Here is a 14,331-nt window from a genome sequence, read left to right as displayed (position 1 = left end):
TCACTGTACAAATGCCAATACATTATTCACGTTCGGAAGCCATGACTCCAGGGGAAGGGCTTGCTGCTCAGACAGGTGTGCAAAATAACTGACAAATATTTCACAGATGCCATGTATGTTGTTTGCACGGAATCCGAAGCACCCCAATTGCTTATTGTCGCATTATCTTTAAACATAGTTAATTAATAACAGAAATACTGTTTTGTCAATACAAATCACATACAAATAAATGTTCCAGTTACTCTTTCATTTACACCGTAGTTTCTCCTGAGGTAATCGACATTCCATACTTAGTCAATACTGATGAATCATTACTTTTCGTTTAAAAACTACAGCTTGTTTTATAGTTTAATCATTTATTAGAGACTTTTTGGTGTACTGAATAAATTCTTAGGCAGAAGGCGCAGGTTTAATTTTCTGGAACTCATCGTTGAGCTTAGCTGCGGCCTTTTGAATTGCTTCAAGAGTGTCGGCAGAACCATCTTGGAATTTCTTGGAAGCATCAGCAGTAAAGCTTTCAACCTTATTCTTGATTTCCTGCATAAAAAGAAAATAGGCAATTAGAAAATATTTTTAGTAAAATATAAAATTTGTTTGGCTTAGTGAGTTTGATAAGCTCATCTCTCAAAAAATAGCTTAATGTAGTGTTAGCTTCGTATATTGCCCAACAAAAGTGGTTAAAACTAAATATATGTTAAACAGACAGATTAGGCTGACAAACATGTCTATATCAACTCGTCGAGCTAGAGCGAACGTTAAAAAATCGGACCAGCATTATAATAGCTTCTGCAACAGTTTCACAAACGAACATATCAATTGTTTTGGCTTACTTGAAGTTTTTCCGGAGTAGTGTTTTCCTTGAAAAGCGCTGCGATTTTATCGCCTTCTTGTTTAAGGAAGTCAAATAGATCAGGCTTAGCTGGCTCCTCACGTGCGATGCGTGCAGACATGGCCACCTGAAAGGAAAGACCCGTATTAATACCTTTCCAAACATCGGATCCTAAGGGTCCGTTTCCGAATTTGAGACTTCAACTTACGGCGCACAGGGCGAACAGAACGAAGATCACTGCAAACTTTGCCATTTTAGGTTGGTTTTTGTAACTGCTGCGGGACTCTGAGCTAGAGAACGTTGACTTGAGTACTGATTGAACGTCTGCCAAACTACTCATAACGACACCTCGTTTTGCGTCGCAGCCGGCCGAATTTGAGCCCGGCTTATCGCCACTAGGAAGGCCGAGCGCTTAGAGCTGCGGAACTGACCCGTGATAAGCGTACTTTTTTCCGTCGCATGCTGGGGTGTGTTGCCCAGACTCCCAGCTGTGGGCCGGTTTTGATCGAGAATGTATATTTTGTTTGGATTTTACAGACGATACTCGCCATATGCAACCGCTTATTAATTAATCGCTGTCTAATGGAAGGGCAGGAATTTATTTTAATATTTTATATATTTTAATATTTACATCTAAGGTATAGTTGTTTGAACGATTTCAAACATATACAGTACTCACTGTAGTTAATCAAACATTTGGTATATTTACCATAAGTATGCTTATCACTTCAATGGTTTGGAAAGCCGAAACTGAACAGTGCTGAACGCCTTCTAATCCAGCACCCGGAAATAATATTCTTATCGAAATATGTTTGTTTTTAAATGTTTAAAGCTTTTAAGATATTTTATTTTACACTTTCTAATCATGTTTATACCCGTTACTCGTAGAGTAAAAGGGTATACTAGATTCGTGCAAAAGTATGTAACAGCTAGAAGGAAGCGTTTCCGACCCCATAAAGTATATATATTCTTGATCAGGGTCACTAGCCGAGTCGATCTAGCCATGTCCGTCTGTCCGTCTGTCCGTCTGTCCGTCTGTCTGTCTGTCTGTCTGTCTGTCTGTCCGTCTGTATGAACGCTGAGATCTCAGAAACTACAAAAGCTAGAAGGTTGAGATTTCCCACACATATTCTTTGGCTTCCTACGCAGCGCAAGTTTATTTTAGCCGAGCGCCACGCCCCCTCTAACGCCCACAATCGCCCACTAACGATTTTAAAATGGGTCCTGCGATCACATCTTTAAAGATTTCCGAGAAGTATAAATGCAATTTTGTTGTGTATATTTATACCTATCGAAATGTAGAAGACATTTTTCAAATCGGACAATTCATTAAAAAGTTATACGCAATCAAAAATTATATATCTATCTCCCTCGCACTCCCTTTAGCTGAGTTACGATTATTAGTCGGGACACCAACCCGACACAGCGTTCGCACTCCCTTTAGCTGAGTGACGGGTATTAGATAGTCGGGACAACAACCCGACTATAGCGTTCTCTCTTGTTTTTTTTTTGTTTTGGCAGCATTCATCAGGGAGGCGCACGTGGCCAATAGTTTCAGCTTGATAAGAGGGTTTTTTTTAAATCCTTGATAAGACGACCCACATTCCAGTAATTAGACTAGTTCTTAATACACTTCATAACACGGAAAATTTTCAATGGTAATGCTAATCATATCTTCCGAATGAACTCAAAAGTAAGGGCATGTTGCAATTCTAGTTTTCAGTCAAAGTGATCTCAGAAAAGCAGCTTGAGCGCAATGAACTCATCTTTAAGAGGCAAAAGAATACACTTTATGGGGTTATTACTTTACAGACCCCTGTAAAAATTACATAGATACTAATATGGTGTATACATTTCGATCGCTCAATAAAATCTTTTCTTAGACTTTTTGTGAATGATTTGCAATTCAGTTGGAATAATTCACACACTGAGCGAATGAAAAGAATAGTTCGCTGATTTCGACAGCCAAACAGATAAGAAGCTAATTCACTGCGCGAAGTTCACAGAGGGATGACATAATGATTAGAATAGGTAAATGCCTTTGATGATGGTTGAAAAACAATTTCAAAGGCACTTTTAATTGCAAGTTCGGATTAAAATTTTTTTTATTAAAATAGGGGAAAGAACTTAGCTGTAGAGTTAAAGAGTTACATTATTTCTTGTTATTATTTAGGGTACATAAAATGCATTTTAAAAAGATTGTACAAATCCAAAAATTTAAAAATACAAATATTTATATATTTATTTGTAGTTTCCTTCCGTATATCCCCAAAAAAAAAATTTTAAAACTTGTTTTATAGTTTACACGTTTATTAGCGACATATTTGGTAAAGTGAATAAATTGCCATCCATTAACTTCCTAGGGAGAAGGTGTAACTTTCTGGAAATCTGCGTTGAGCTTAGCTGCTGAACTTTGTGCGGCCGTAAGAGCGTCAGAAAAAGCCTTTTCAATTTGTTTCTTCGCTTCCTGCATAAAAAAAAGCAATTAGAAAATATTTTGAATGAAAAATAAAAATGTTCGGCAAGCCGATGCTCACAATTCTTTGACTTCGTATAAAAGAGAGGTTAGTGAATTTGGTTAGATCAGCTATCAAATATATAGGTGTAAACAGTTCGCGACATTTTGTTAAAACTAAATATATGATAGAAAACGGGGATGTAACTAAAACATACAGGTAGACGATCAGGCTGACAAACATGTATATATCAACACGTTGAACTATGGAGATCAAACTTATATACATTGTTACAAAAATCGGACCAGCATTATAATACCTTCTACAAGAGTTTAATACAAGAACATATAATTTTCTATGACTTACCTCAATTTTCTCCGGAGTCAGGTTTGATTTTACATCTTCAACGAGTTTGTTAAGTCCAGATGTAATTGCATCTAACAGCTCATTAGGCTTAGCCGGCTCCTCACGTGCGATGCGTGCAGACATGACAACCTGTAAGGAAAAACCCGCATTATTGCCTTTCCGAACAAAGGATCCTAGAAGTCGTTTTCCAATTTCAGACTTCAACTTACGGCGAACAGGGCGAACAAAACGAAGATCACTGCAATCTTGGCCATTTTAAGTTGGTGTAACTTGGTAACTGCTGCGGGACTCTGAACTAGAGAACGTTGACTTGAGAACTGATTGAACGTCTGCCAAACTACTCATAACGACACCTCGTTTTGCGTCGCAGCCGCCCAAATTCGAGCCCGGATTATAGCCACTTGGAAGGCCGAGCGTTTAAAACTACGGAACTGACCCCTGATAAGCCTTTTTTTCCGCCCCATGCTGGGGTGTAATGCTCAGATTCCCAGTTTCTACAGATGCCACTCACTATAAGGAACAGCTTATTAACTAGGCGTTGGAATATTTTTGGATTTCATGTTTAAAATTTTACATCTAAGGGATCGTTGTTTGGATGATTACAAACACTGGCAATTCTCACTGTTATTAATCAAATATTTGGTATATTTTTGCATACATATGTATGTGTGCTTATCACTTCGGTGATTCGGAGTTCCGAGACTGAACAGTTTCAAACGCCTTGTTATCGCACACCCGGAAATAATATGCTTATCGAATAATATGCTTTTGTTCATTTTTTTGTAAAATGTTTAAGCCTTTTAGAATATTTTATTTATATTATACTTTGTAATCATGAGGCGCACGTGGCCAACGGTTTCAGCTTGATAAGAGGCTTTTTTTGAAATCCTTGATAAGACGACCCACATTCCATTAATTGTGCACAATCATTATTGGACTAGTTCAATGGCAAGCTTAATCAGAGAAACCAAAATATGTCTAGGCTAGTTTTTAGGTGTTAGTTAGCTTAAGTACGATGAACTCATCTTTATGAGGCAATAGAATAAACTTTATGGGGTTATTACTTTTAGAACTGCGTAAAACTTATATGAATACTAATAGAGGTTAAAGTTTTTAACCTCGCGCAAACTAATCTTTTCTTAGACTTTTTGTGAATGATTTGCAATTCAGTTAGAATAAATGACACACTGAGCGAATGAAAAGTACAGTTCGCTGATTTTGACAGGCAGACAGATAAGGGGCTAGTTTACTGCACGGAGTTCACGGAGGGATGACATAATGATTAGAATAGGCTAATGCTTTTGTTGATGGTTGAAAAACAATTTCAAAGGGCACTTTTAATTTTAAATTTGGATTTTCGAGCATCTTTCCATGAGTCATACCAGAATACGTCGACCAACAACTCAACTATCTCGGTTCTAACTTGACGCCTGATTTCAAGTGAAATCCATTAAAACAATAAATGTAAAGTGCGACGTTGAAGGGTTTTCCCCGCCCAATTTCAGACCCAAAAGCGGTTAGTCTATGAATCTCTTGCTTGGAAGCAGCGAGCTTAGCAGCAAATAGAGCTCAAAGTGCATGATTTTGTGCCTCGTTTTGGTAATTTTCCTAGACACAAACAAACCCAATTAAGTGGCAGTGGCAGTCGTAAGACCCAGACCAGATCCCCAGAACCACTAATAAATTTTCATTTGGAGCAATGAAAGTATTTAATTGCAATTTCGCCAAGTGGCCAAAAACTTAGCCCCACGAATGGTCCTTCCTCGGGTTGAACTTCGCCTAGGGCACCGAACTGAGGATGTGCTCCGGCACCGGCGGATGACATTGGGGCAGGGGTGGGCCCAGTGTGGGGTAGGTTCGCAGACGAAGCAGCTCCAGTATCGTCTGCAATTCCAGCACATGGGCGTAGTGGCGGCGCACATTCTCCATGAGCTGCCGGTGGGTCTTAATCTGCGACATTCTGTGGGAAAGGCGGATGGTATCAGTGCAGAGAAAATAATTAGGCACAAATTTAATAAAATTTAATAATTACTAGGGTTACATTTTATAGAACTTTAAATAGATCTTTAGGTATAGAACTATTGTGTCGATACACAGAGAAAATTATACAACGTTTTAGGTGCCGTTTTCATATAAAAACGTTTTAAAAATAAAAATGAAAAGTTTTAAAAATGCAAAGCAAAACAAATTTTTATGAACCCCTTATTTTGCACCTAAAACTTTTGATAATTTTCTCTGTGTAAGCTCTAAATTTTAACATATACTGGGAGAATAAGTTAGCCTGCAAAATCAGTGGCATCCACAGTTTTGATAAAAGGATAATAATATTACCTAAAATGCATTTGTTTCGTCAGAACCTATCGATTTGTATAAGAAAAGTGGGACACGCCCACAAATCGCAAAAATTCAGTACACAAATCCATAAAATCGATATGGCCATGTGAATTTCAGGTCAAATTTACCTAGCCACATATAAAATTAAAATTGATCTTAAATAATGTAAAATCGATCTACGTTTCATATAAATTTTTTTTTGGTGTAGTGATCTATCTGGAACGTAATCTTTTTATAGTTGGATTTAGATTTCGGTAAAATATTCGAATCCCCATTTCTAACACTGTTCGTGTGCACATTTCTGTTCCCGTAGGAAAGGTTATCTCACCGTTCGCGCTGCTCGCGATCCCGCTTGTCCTCCATCATGGTATCGCGCATAGTGTTCTGGAAAGTGACGTCCACCTTGATCCGCTCGATCTTGGAGTCGATGGCGTGACTGCTGCGCTTCACCTCCAAGGTCTGGGCCTTGACCGTGTCGATAGTCATGTTCCTTAGTGGCGATAAATGTTTAATTTATATTTAATATTAAATTCTGAAGAGGCATAACTTACACACGTTCGATGTTCCTCTTGAAGACAGCTATCTTTTGCTCGATCACGCGTTCGATGGCGCCGGCAATGTACTTCTGTCGCTCCGTCTTGACCTTCTCCCAGTTGCGCAGGATATTGAGGAACTCCATGGACACCTTGCACTTCTCGATGGCGTCCAGCATGTACTTCAAGTACGCTATATTGGCCTTGTACAGCTTGTGCTCCCACTCCTTGAAGATCACCTGGCGCCTGAAGACAGCCACTCGTTGCATGGCCTTGATCTTCTTGTTTCCGGCATCCTGTATCTGGCGATTCACATCGTTGATGTCGTCCACGTGCATTAGCACTGTGTTGGAGAGATTGGTGAACTGACCCAGCACCGAAACCTCCACCTGGCCCTTGGTGAGGGTCAACTGGATCGTCATGTTTCTCATCTTTTCCAACTGTAGAGGGAGAAATAATTTGTATTAGTTGGCAAATGAAATATTTAGTATATCAAGAGGGGAAGAAGCCCAAGAGTATGCTATTATTACAAAAAATAACAAGAGAAAACGCTATAGTCGACTATTTCGACTATCAGATACCCGAGGGAGATGGAGAAACGCACTCGGCAGCGCCATCTAGTGGCCATTTAATTTTTGCTCATAACTTTTAAATTAATTGTTCGATTTAAAAATTTCCTTCTACATTTCGATAGGTATTCATTAACAAAATAAAATGGCATTTACACTTTTACAAAATTTGTAACGATGTGGGCGGCAGGCTTTTTATACCCTTGTAGAGGGTATTATAATTTCAGTCAGATGTTTGCAACGCAGTGAAGGAGGCGTTTCCGACCACATAAAGTATATATATTCTTGATCAGCACCAATATCCGAGTCTATCTAGCCATGTCCGTCTGTCCGTCTGTCCGTCTGTCCGTCTGTCCGTTTCTATGCGAACTAGTCTCTCAGTTTTAAAGCTATCGCGATGAAACTTTCCCGAAAGTCTTCTTTCTATTGCAGGTAGTACATATGTCGGAGCGAGCCGGATCGGACCACTATACCTTAAGGCTCCCATAGGAATATTCAAACATATATAAGAAAATTCTTGTTAATTTGTAGGAAGTAGGCGTTTTAATTCTTGACTACTTAAAAACAAAATTCAAAAATAGGAACACTGAATCTGGAATCCCTGGAACTGCACCGAGTGAGTATTACTTTATCTGCAAGGGTATATAAGCTTCGGCTGGCCGAAGGTAGCTTCCTTTCTTGTTTATAACTCATTTAAAGCTTTAGTGGGCGTGGCGCTCGGATGAAACAAACTTGCGCTGCGCAGGAAGCCCAAGAATATGTGGGATTAATACCAATCTTCTAGCTTTTGTAGTTTCCGAGATCTCAGCGTTCATACAGACATACAGACTTTACGAGTAACGGGTATAAAAGGCACTCGTACTTACATAAGTTTGGATGCTCTCCTCGGCATTGCGCTGCGTCAGGACCTTAGACTCCTTGAGCGCCGCGAGGTCCTTGTTGAGGAGAGACAGAAGGTTCTGGCTGTCGAGCAGCTGGTAGCCAATGCCCTTCAGTCGCAGCTCGCTCTCGGTCTTCTGGCGCCGCAGCTTGACGAAGGTGTCCCAGGACTTGGCGTCCACCTGCGGCGGACACTGCTTGGGCTGGTCGAATTCGGCCAGGTAGTTGAGGAACTCGAGGACGTCGTCGGGCAGCGGAAAGGGCGTTCGGTGGCTGGGCTTGCCGCTCAGCTTGTTCGAGGCCTCCATACAGATGAGCACCGAGTTGAAGACCTTGCCGGGCAGCTTGGGTCGCTTCTTGAACAGCTTGGTCATCTCATGGGTGGCATGGGGCACCAGCGGCAGGAACTGCCCGCGGAACTGACGCTCCACAGCTCGATCGCGGGTCTGCTGAGCCTCCAGTCGAGTCTTCACATCGAGAAAGGCCTTGTCGTAGAAATCCAGGAGATTGCCATAACGCGTCATATAGTCGTTCAACTTGTCGATATCCTTGCGAAACATACTAAAGCGCTTTTGCAACTGCACCCGGCCGAAGTTGATCTGCTCGAGGGTGAGCAGTCGCAGTTGACCTTGCTTGAGGGCAAAGTCGTACTTGAGCTTCACGATCATCAGCTCGGCGACGCGCTGGTTGAGCTTCAGGATCTGGGCGGCCTTCAAGGCCAGCGTCTTCTCCTCGTTCTCGTGCAGGATGCGCAGATACTTGCGGCGATCGAGCTCAAGGAGTCGCACTGCCTCCTCGTAGGCCCGGAAGATCTTCTGCTCCTCGAGATTGTACTCGTGCGGCTGCTTCTTCTGCACGAACTCCGGCTCCGGTATGTCCTTCTTGATCTCCTCCTCCCACAGCTTCTCCAGCACCCCGTCCATCATGACGATCAGGGCCCGCGCCCAGAACTCGGTGCTCCACAGGAGGAGACGCCCCTTCTTGCCGCCCGTATCGATGGTCTTGGGTTTGCGGCGATTGATTGCCTTGATCTCAGAGTCATCCACCTCCATGATCCGCTTGATCACCTCGTCGGGGGCCAGCGAAGGAACCGTGAGCTCGGGCACCTCGAACTGATCCATATTGAGCAGGCGCAGCATTATGTTCATATTATCGTAGATCTTGTTCAGCACCACATTCGTGCTCATCACACTGTCGATGGTGTCCTGCTTGAGCTGCTGGGCCTCGTGGAAGAGCTTGTTGAACTCCTGCTTGAGCGGGTCGTTGAGGTAGTAGCGGATCTTGCAGTTGTAGTTGAACAGCTGGTTCGAGGTCACCAGATTCTTGTCCTGCAGCTGGAAAACAGGCGCCATGATGTGCTCGTAGACACTGGGTCCCTCCACCACGAACTGCTTGAGTTCACGGAGTCCCTGGACAGCCACTTCCTTCACTTCCTCATCGTCGACGTATTCTTCATCTTCGATGGCTGGGGGAGGAGCATGAGCTGCAGCGGCAGCGGCAGCTGGTGGTGCCTCCTCCTCCTCGAAGGAACCCAGGGAGACGCGCAAATGGTCCTCGAGGTCATAGAACCGATACTTGTCGAACTCCGTCATCTCGATTTTGCGTCGCACCGAGAAGCTCTCGAAATTGGCATCCGCGAAAATGGAGCGCACCCTATAGTTAATGCTCACCGCATCGCGGGTCACCAGGCGCATTATCCAATCGCGAATCCTGGCCTGATCCGCAATTGCCCGTTCCAGAGATTCCCTTTCCAAAGCGCACAACTTGTGGGCCTCCTCGGTGAGGGCATCCAGCCAGCGGTAGTGAAAGCAGAACTTCTTGAAGATGCCGCGTGTTTTTCCCGTCTTGGAGATATCATAATCGATCAGCGCCGTCACCTTGGCGGCAAAGTCCTTTATCTGGGCCAACAACTTATCGCGCTTCAACAGATCCGCCCGCGTGTACTCCTCCTTGACCTCCTGCCGCAGACTCAGCGGCACAAAGAGGTCCACCTTGTGGATCACCTCCTCTATGAAACAAGGAATGCCCTCCTCCACGGGCAGCGGCAAAGCGACATTTTCCCTCACAAAGTCCGCTAAGGATGGCAGTCGCATCACCCGCATGCTCTTGTTGGCCAGCAGGATGATCAGGTATCTAAGGATTTGGTATTCGAATTAAATCAATCTATGTTAAATAAGTACGTCGTAGAGATATTCGGAAACAGTGATGCAACAAGTAAACAAAAAAAACTATATGTTTCAATAAAAATTTGTATGTTCATTTTTTTTTGTTTGTTATATATAGTCTTTTTAAATATTTTGTGAATTTTCTATGTAACTGTCTGTAAAATAACTGTTTTTAGGATTATATTCTAAATTACTCTGATCAAAAAGTATTGTAATTCACGGGACTAGCACATTAATATACAAGTTTAACTTGTAGTGCTACTAATTTTAATAAATAAACAATAATAAACTAAAAGTACTCACTTGGAATTAAAGCACTCCTTCACGCGCAGTATGTACTCCGTTTGCATGCCCAAATTGAGGAAACGGCAGATCATGAACGGCTTCTTGGCCCGCTTGTGCTGCTTGAAGTGCACCAGGATGCCGCCCATGCTCCAGGTGACCAGATGCTTGGTCATGCCGGCGCCCAGAATGAAGCTGAAGTGCCCCGACTGGGTGGAGGCCATCCACTGCAGTTCGTCGCGTTCGTTCAGCGCAAACTGGTCAAAGTTCAGGGTGTTGTACTCAGTGGCCACGATCTCGATGACCGCCCACCTTCCCACCGGTGGCTGGACGCAGAAGAAGCCGTACTCCTTGGGCAGGACATACTCGCGCCGATGCAGCCGCTTGTCCTTGCCCCACTGGAAGAGCCACAGTTCGGTGGCAAAGCCGGGACGCTTCATGCTGCGATCCCGGTTGATGAAGACCATCAGACGCGGCCCATCGGCCAGCAGGAAGGTGTGGACGAACACCTGGCCCAGCTCCACCTGGCTCATCTCGAAGTAGTGCGTCAGCTTGTGCGGCCTGTTGTCCACCTGAACGACATGTAGCAACTTGGCCTGGTCCTGGAACACCAGCCAGCTGTCGTTGAAGTCCACACCCACCACGCCCGCCGTCTCCAGCTGCAATTCACACAGGACATGGGGCAAACTAGCCCGCTCGAACTGGATTAAGACGAGGCGGGCATCCATGGTGCCCACGGCCACCAAAGCCAAACTGCGATGGTTGCACATTGCGCTTGCCGCAGGAACGGCCACCTCGCAGAGCGTGTGACCCTTGGCCAGATCCATCATGGCCACCCCCTCGTCGTGCAGCACACACACGCACTCGTCCTTGAGGCCCTGGAGCACCCGGAACGTGATCACCGGACGACCCGTCGGAACCACGCACTCCAGCGTAGCCGCCCCGTTGCGATCTATAATCACCTGGTCAATGTGACCCGGTCGCCGCTCCGCGTAGATCTCGCCATTGCTGTTGCTATGGAAGCGGTTGACCCCGTGCACGCGGGACTCAAGCTCCCACTCGACCTGAAAGTTACGAGATATAAGGTTTAAGACTTTAATTATTAAAAGATTTTAATCAATTAAAAAGCTGTTTTGAAAAAATGTCATATCTTAATATCATGTTTCTCAGGTTTTCAGACTGAGTACCGCTTTCTCGTCCGTTTGTTAAATTTTTAGTAGGGTTAACCTTAAATCGTATGGAAAATCTTTGTTTAAAGCTACCTTTAAATTTAATAGGCTAAAGAGAAAACGGCCCTTAATCGTGTTAAGGCTGACTCTTTAAAGATGTGTTGTCCGTAAAACTAAGATCACATTGAGAAAATCAATTTGTCTTTGCCAACATTTTAACTGGATGTTAACTTTTTCTGACAAAAGTTTTTCAAAACGTATTAGCCAGTAAATCGTGTGATAGAAGATTCCTTAAAGATTTGTAGCTTTTAAAATTAACTTTAAATTGAGAAAACGAATTCGTCTTTTCGAACAATTTAACTTGATGTTCTCCTGACTTCTAAAAAAAATATAACGTTAAACAGACATTGAGAAATCGGCTGTTAAAAGACAGTCATATCAATTGGAATTAACAAAAATAATTTTCCCCTTTCCCAGAGGATATAAAACCTACCTTATAAACACCTCCCTTCTTCTTTAGGTAATAAGCAGTCGAGCTATTCCAGATGACAAACCCGGATCGATGGTAGATGAGGCCGTGGGCGCGGGGCATCCTCTCCCCCTCGAGATCCGCGTCGTAAACAGGTTCCCACTGGGGCTTCAGGTAGAAGCAGGCCACGTCCACCGTGAGAAGGTGACCAAAGTCATTGGTGCAGTACAGGATGGTGTCCTCGCCGAAGGTCAGGCAACGCTCCCAGGACTTGAGAAAATCCTTGCCCAGCTCCACTTCGGCCACCTTGTACAGGAAGTACTCCTTCTCGACGGTGCAGATGTCGTAGCAGACGAGGCTCATCTCCTGTTTGTTCCACTGAATGATGCTGGGCAGAATGGAGAAGCTGATAACAATGCCTCTTGCCACGGTGGGCACACCGGTGGGTTGTTCCAGGACCAGGGATCCAGTGCGGTAGTTGTAGACGCACAGGCAGTAGTCAGGATAGCCGCCCACGGCGACCAGAAGGTCGAGTTCCGAGAAGCGGATGTCGGTGTAGCTTATCAAGTGGGCTAAAGAAAAAGATATATAGCAATACCCATAAGAAGACATAGCCAAACAACTCACGTGGAATGGAACTGAACTTGGCCATATCCGGATAGCGATATATATAGATATTGGGCCGCAGGACGACCTCAGCGAAGGCGAAGAGCGGAAAACGATTGTGCCCGGCAAAAGCACTGATGTTCAGTCCCGTGGCCACCGTCTCCGGCTTAAAGAAATGCACCGCCTTCGTCTGCATGTGAACAAACTTGATGGCATTGCCATTGCGCAGGCACAGGACATCGGGACCCACATTCACAATTGTGTTCTTGTCCCAGATGTTGCACCAACTGGAGATCGTTGGATGAAGTGATTGTCCGCTGGTTATATTATCAGAAAACTCACCAAACTGCTGATGTAATATTCATTTTTGTTCCTGTTTGATAGTTAAACTATGATGAGTTTCGAATGCCAGTCAACAAGTTCTTGGGTTGCTAGGATAACTATGTATTTACATGTTCGAGTTTGTTTGGTTTCCCTGAACAACCATTTAAAAGAAGTGGAGAGTATTTTGCATCTTGTTTATTATATAAATATAGTACAAAATTTTTAATCATAATTCCTTGTTTTTGTGTTTTGAAGGCAACTCAAGGAACCTTCTTTTATGGGTTATTCCAGCTCGACTATCCTGATATAACTGTTTCTGCTCGCATCCTAACTCGAATAAGCAGGGGAACAATGAGCGCGTTATAACTCGAATAGCTGACAGTAAACGAGGCAACTGAACTTCACCATTTACAAGCACTCCACTATTGACTTGAACTTTACTATCGGAACCCTCAGAATTCCAGTATAAAAGAATAAAAACAACTAGTCTAAGCCACATCTTAATGGGAAATATCTAAGAACATTTTTTAAACCACAATAGCAAAAGTAAATGCAATTAAAGCATAGCTGTATCACATTACCTATATGGTTATAGGTACCCCCACATTTTCAGTCACACAATTTCCCAGGCGACAACTTCTTTGACCCAAGTAAATTGTCTCGCCCACTTTCACCCAAAAAGTACAAACAATAAAATTCCGGGACTATAAAAAGTCAACGCCTTGGACAGCCGCTGCCCTTGGCGCAATTATATTTGTTTGTTTTTTCCCTGGCTGAACGTTACTTTAAAATTTGATGCGGCTTGTTATTTTTATTGCCTCGGCGTTATGGTTAATGGGGTCCCTTTTTTCGGGCTCTAAGCGGTGATAGGTAATTTTTTACGGGCCGCCGGGGTGTCGTTGCTTGTGTTTGCGGTTATTATTAAATTCTAACCAATTACACAATTTTGCAATACATATTTTATGTCAGTGCAGCCATTGTTAATGCCATTAATGTTATTCCTGAAAATTATTGGATATTTTAATTGAATTACTGGAAGCGGAATAAAGATCTCAGCTGTTGGGAAACATTTACACCATTTACAAATTTCCTCTTTCAAAATAGCCCCAATCTAATGAGGCTAAATTAGTTCAAATTGGCTTAAACGCACATAAATTAAATCACTTTCCTATCGATTTATTCCTAGAGGAGGCAATTAAAAACATTTTAGCACAGATTTTCATTTACATTGGGCCATAAATTTCATTAAATGCCCGAAATATGTTTAAATAAAATCCTAAAGCCCGGCTCAACACCGACAACTAATGGCTAACAGCAAATGGAATGCATGTTAAATTGGCCCAACAACGG

General features: G+C 43.1%; 2 protein-coding genes across 2 annotated transcripts; both read right to left on the bottom strand.

Annotated features, from left to right (window-relative positions):
* Positions 1-336: 336 nt before the first annotated feature.
* Positions 337-1,193, bottom strand: Nplp2 (Neuropeptide-like precursor 2). Its single transcript, XM_017148949.3, has 3 exons — positions 1,038-1,193; positions 831-956; positions 337-537 (listed from the first exon to the last, which is right to left on the bottom strand). Exons 1-3 carry the CDS (start codon positions 1,167-1,169, stop codon positions 391-393), a joined length of 405 nt encoding a protein of 134 aa, XP_017004438.3. The 5' UTR covers positions 1,170-1,193; the 3' UTR covers positions 337-390.
* Positions 1,194-3,118: 1,925 nt separating this feature from the next.
* LOC108062343 (uncharacterized) lies at positions 3,119-13,504 on the bottom strand. The gene is made up of 10 exons (XM_017148958.3): positions 13,000-13,504; positions 12,679-12,944; positions 12,076-12,623; positions 10,435-11,477; positions 7,954-10,099; positions 6,537-6,958; positions 6,314-6,475; positions 3,861-5,611; positions 3,652-3,780; positions 3,119-3,296 (listed from the first exon to the last, which is right to left on the bottom strand). Exons 1-8 carry the CDS (start codon positions 13,020-13,022, stop codon positions 5,431-5,433), a joined length of 4,791 nt encoding a protein of 1,596 aa, XP_017004447.2. The 5' UTR covers positions 13,023-13,504; the 3' UTR covers positions 3,119-3,296; positions 3,652-3,780; positions 3,861-5,430.
* Positions 13,505-14,331: the final 827 nt, after the last annotated feature.

This window comes from Drosophila takahashii, chromosome 3L (genome assembly GCF_030179915.1).
Source record: "Drosophila takahashii strain IR98-3 E-12201 chromosome 3L, DtakHiC1v2, whole genome shotgun sequence".
NCBI lineage: Eukaryota > Metazoa > Arthropoda > Insecta > Diptera > Drosophilidae > Drosophila > Drosophila takahashii.
Note: the sequence above shows the minus strand (reverse complement) of the source record. Positions and strands in the feature narration are given on the sequence as shown.

Coding starts and splice junctions, on each gene's coding strand:
- LOC108062343 (XM_017148958.3), bottom strand. CDS start 13,022: ATGAATATTACATCAGCAGTTTG. Junction 11,478..12,075: donor AGAAGGGAGGTGTTTATAAG/GTAGGTTTTATA, acceptor CGTAACTTTCAG/GTCGAGTGGGAGCTTGAGTC. Junction 10,100..10,434: donor AAGGAGTGCTTTAATTCCAA/GTGAGTACTTTT, acceptor CCAAATCCTTAG/ATACCTGATCATCCTGCTGG.
- Nplp2 (XM_017148949.3), bottom strand. CDS start 1,169: ATGAGTAGTTTGGCAGACGTTCAATCAGTACTCAAGTCAACGTTCTCT. Junction 957..1,037: donor TTCTGTTCGCCCTGTGCGCC/GTAAGTTGAAGT, acceptor CTTTCCTTTCAG/GTGGCCATGTCTGCACGCAT. Junction 538..830: donor CTACTCCGGAAAAACTTCAA/GTAAGCCAAAAC, acceptor CTTTTTATGCAG/GAAATCAAGAATAAGGTTGA.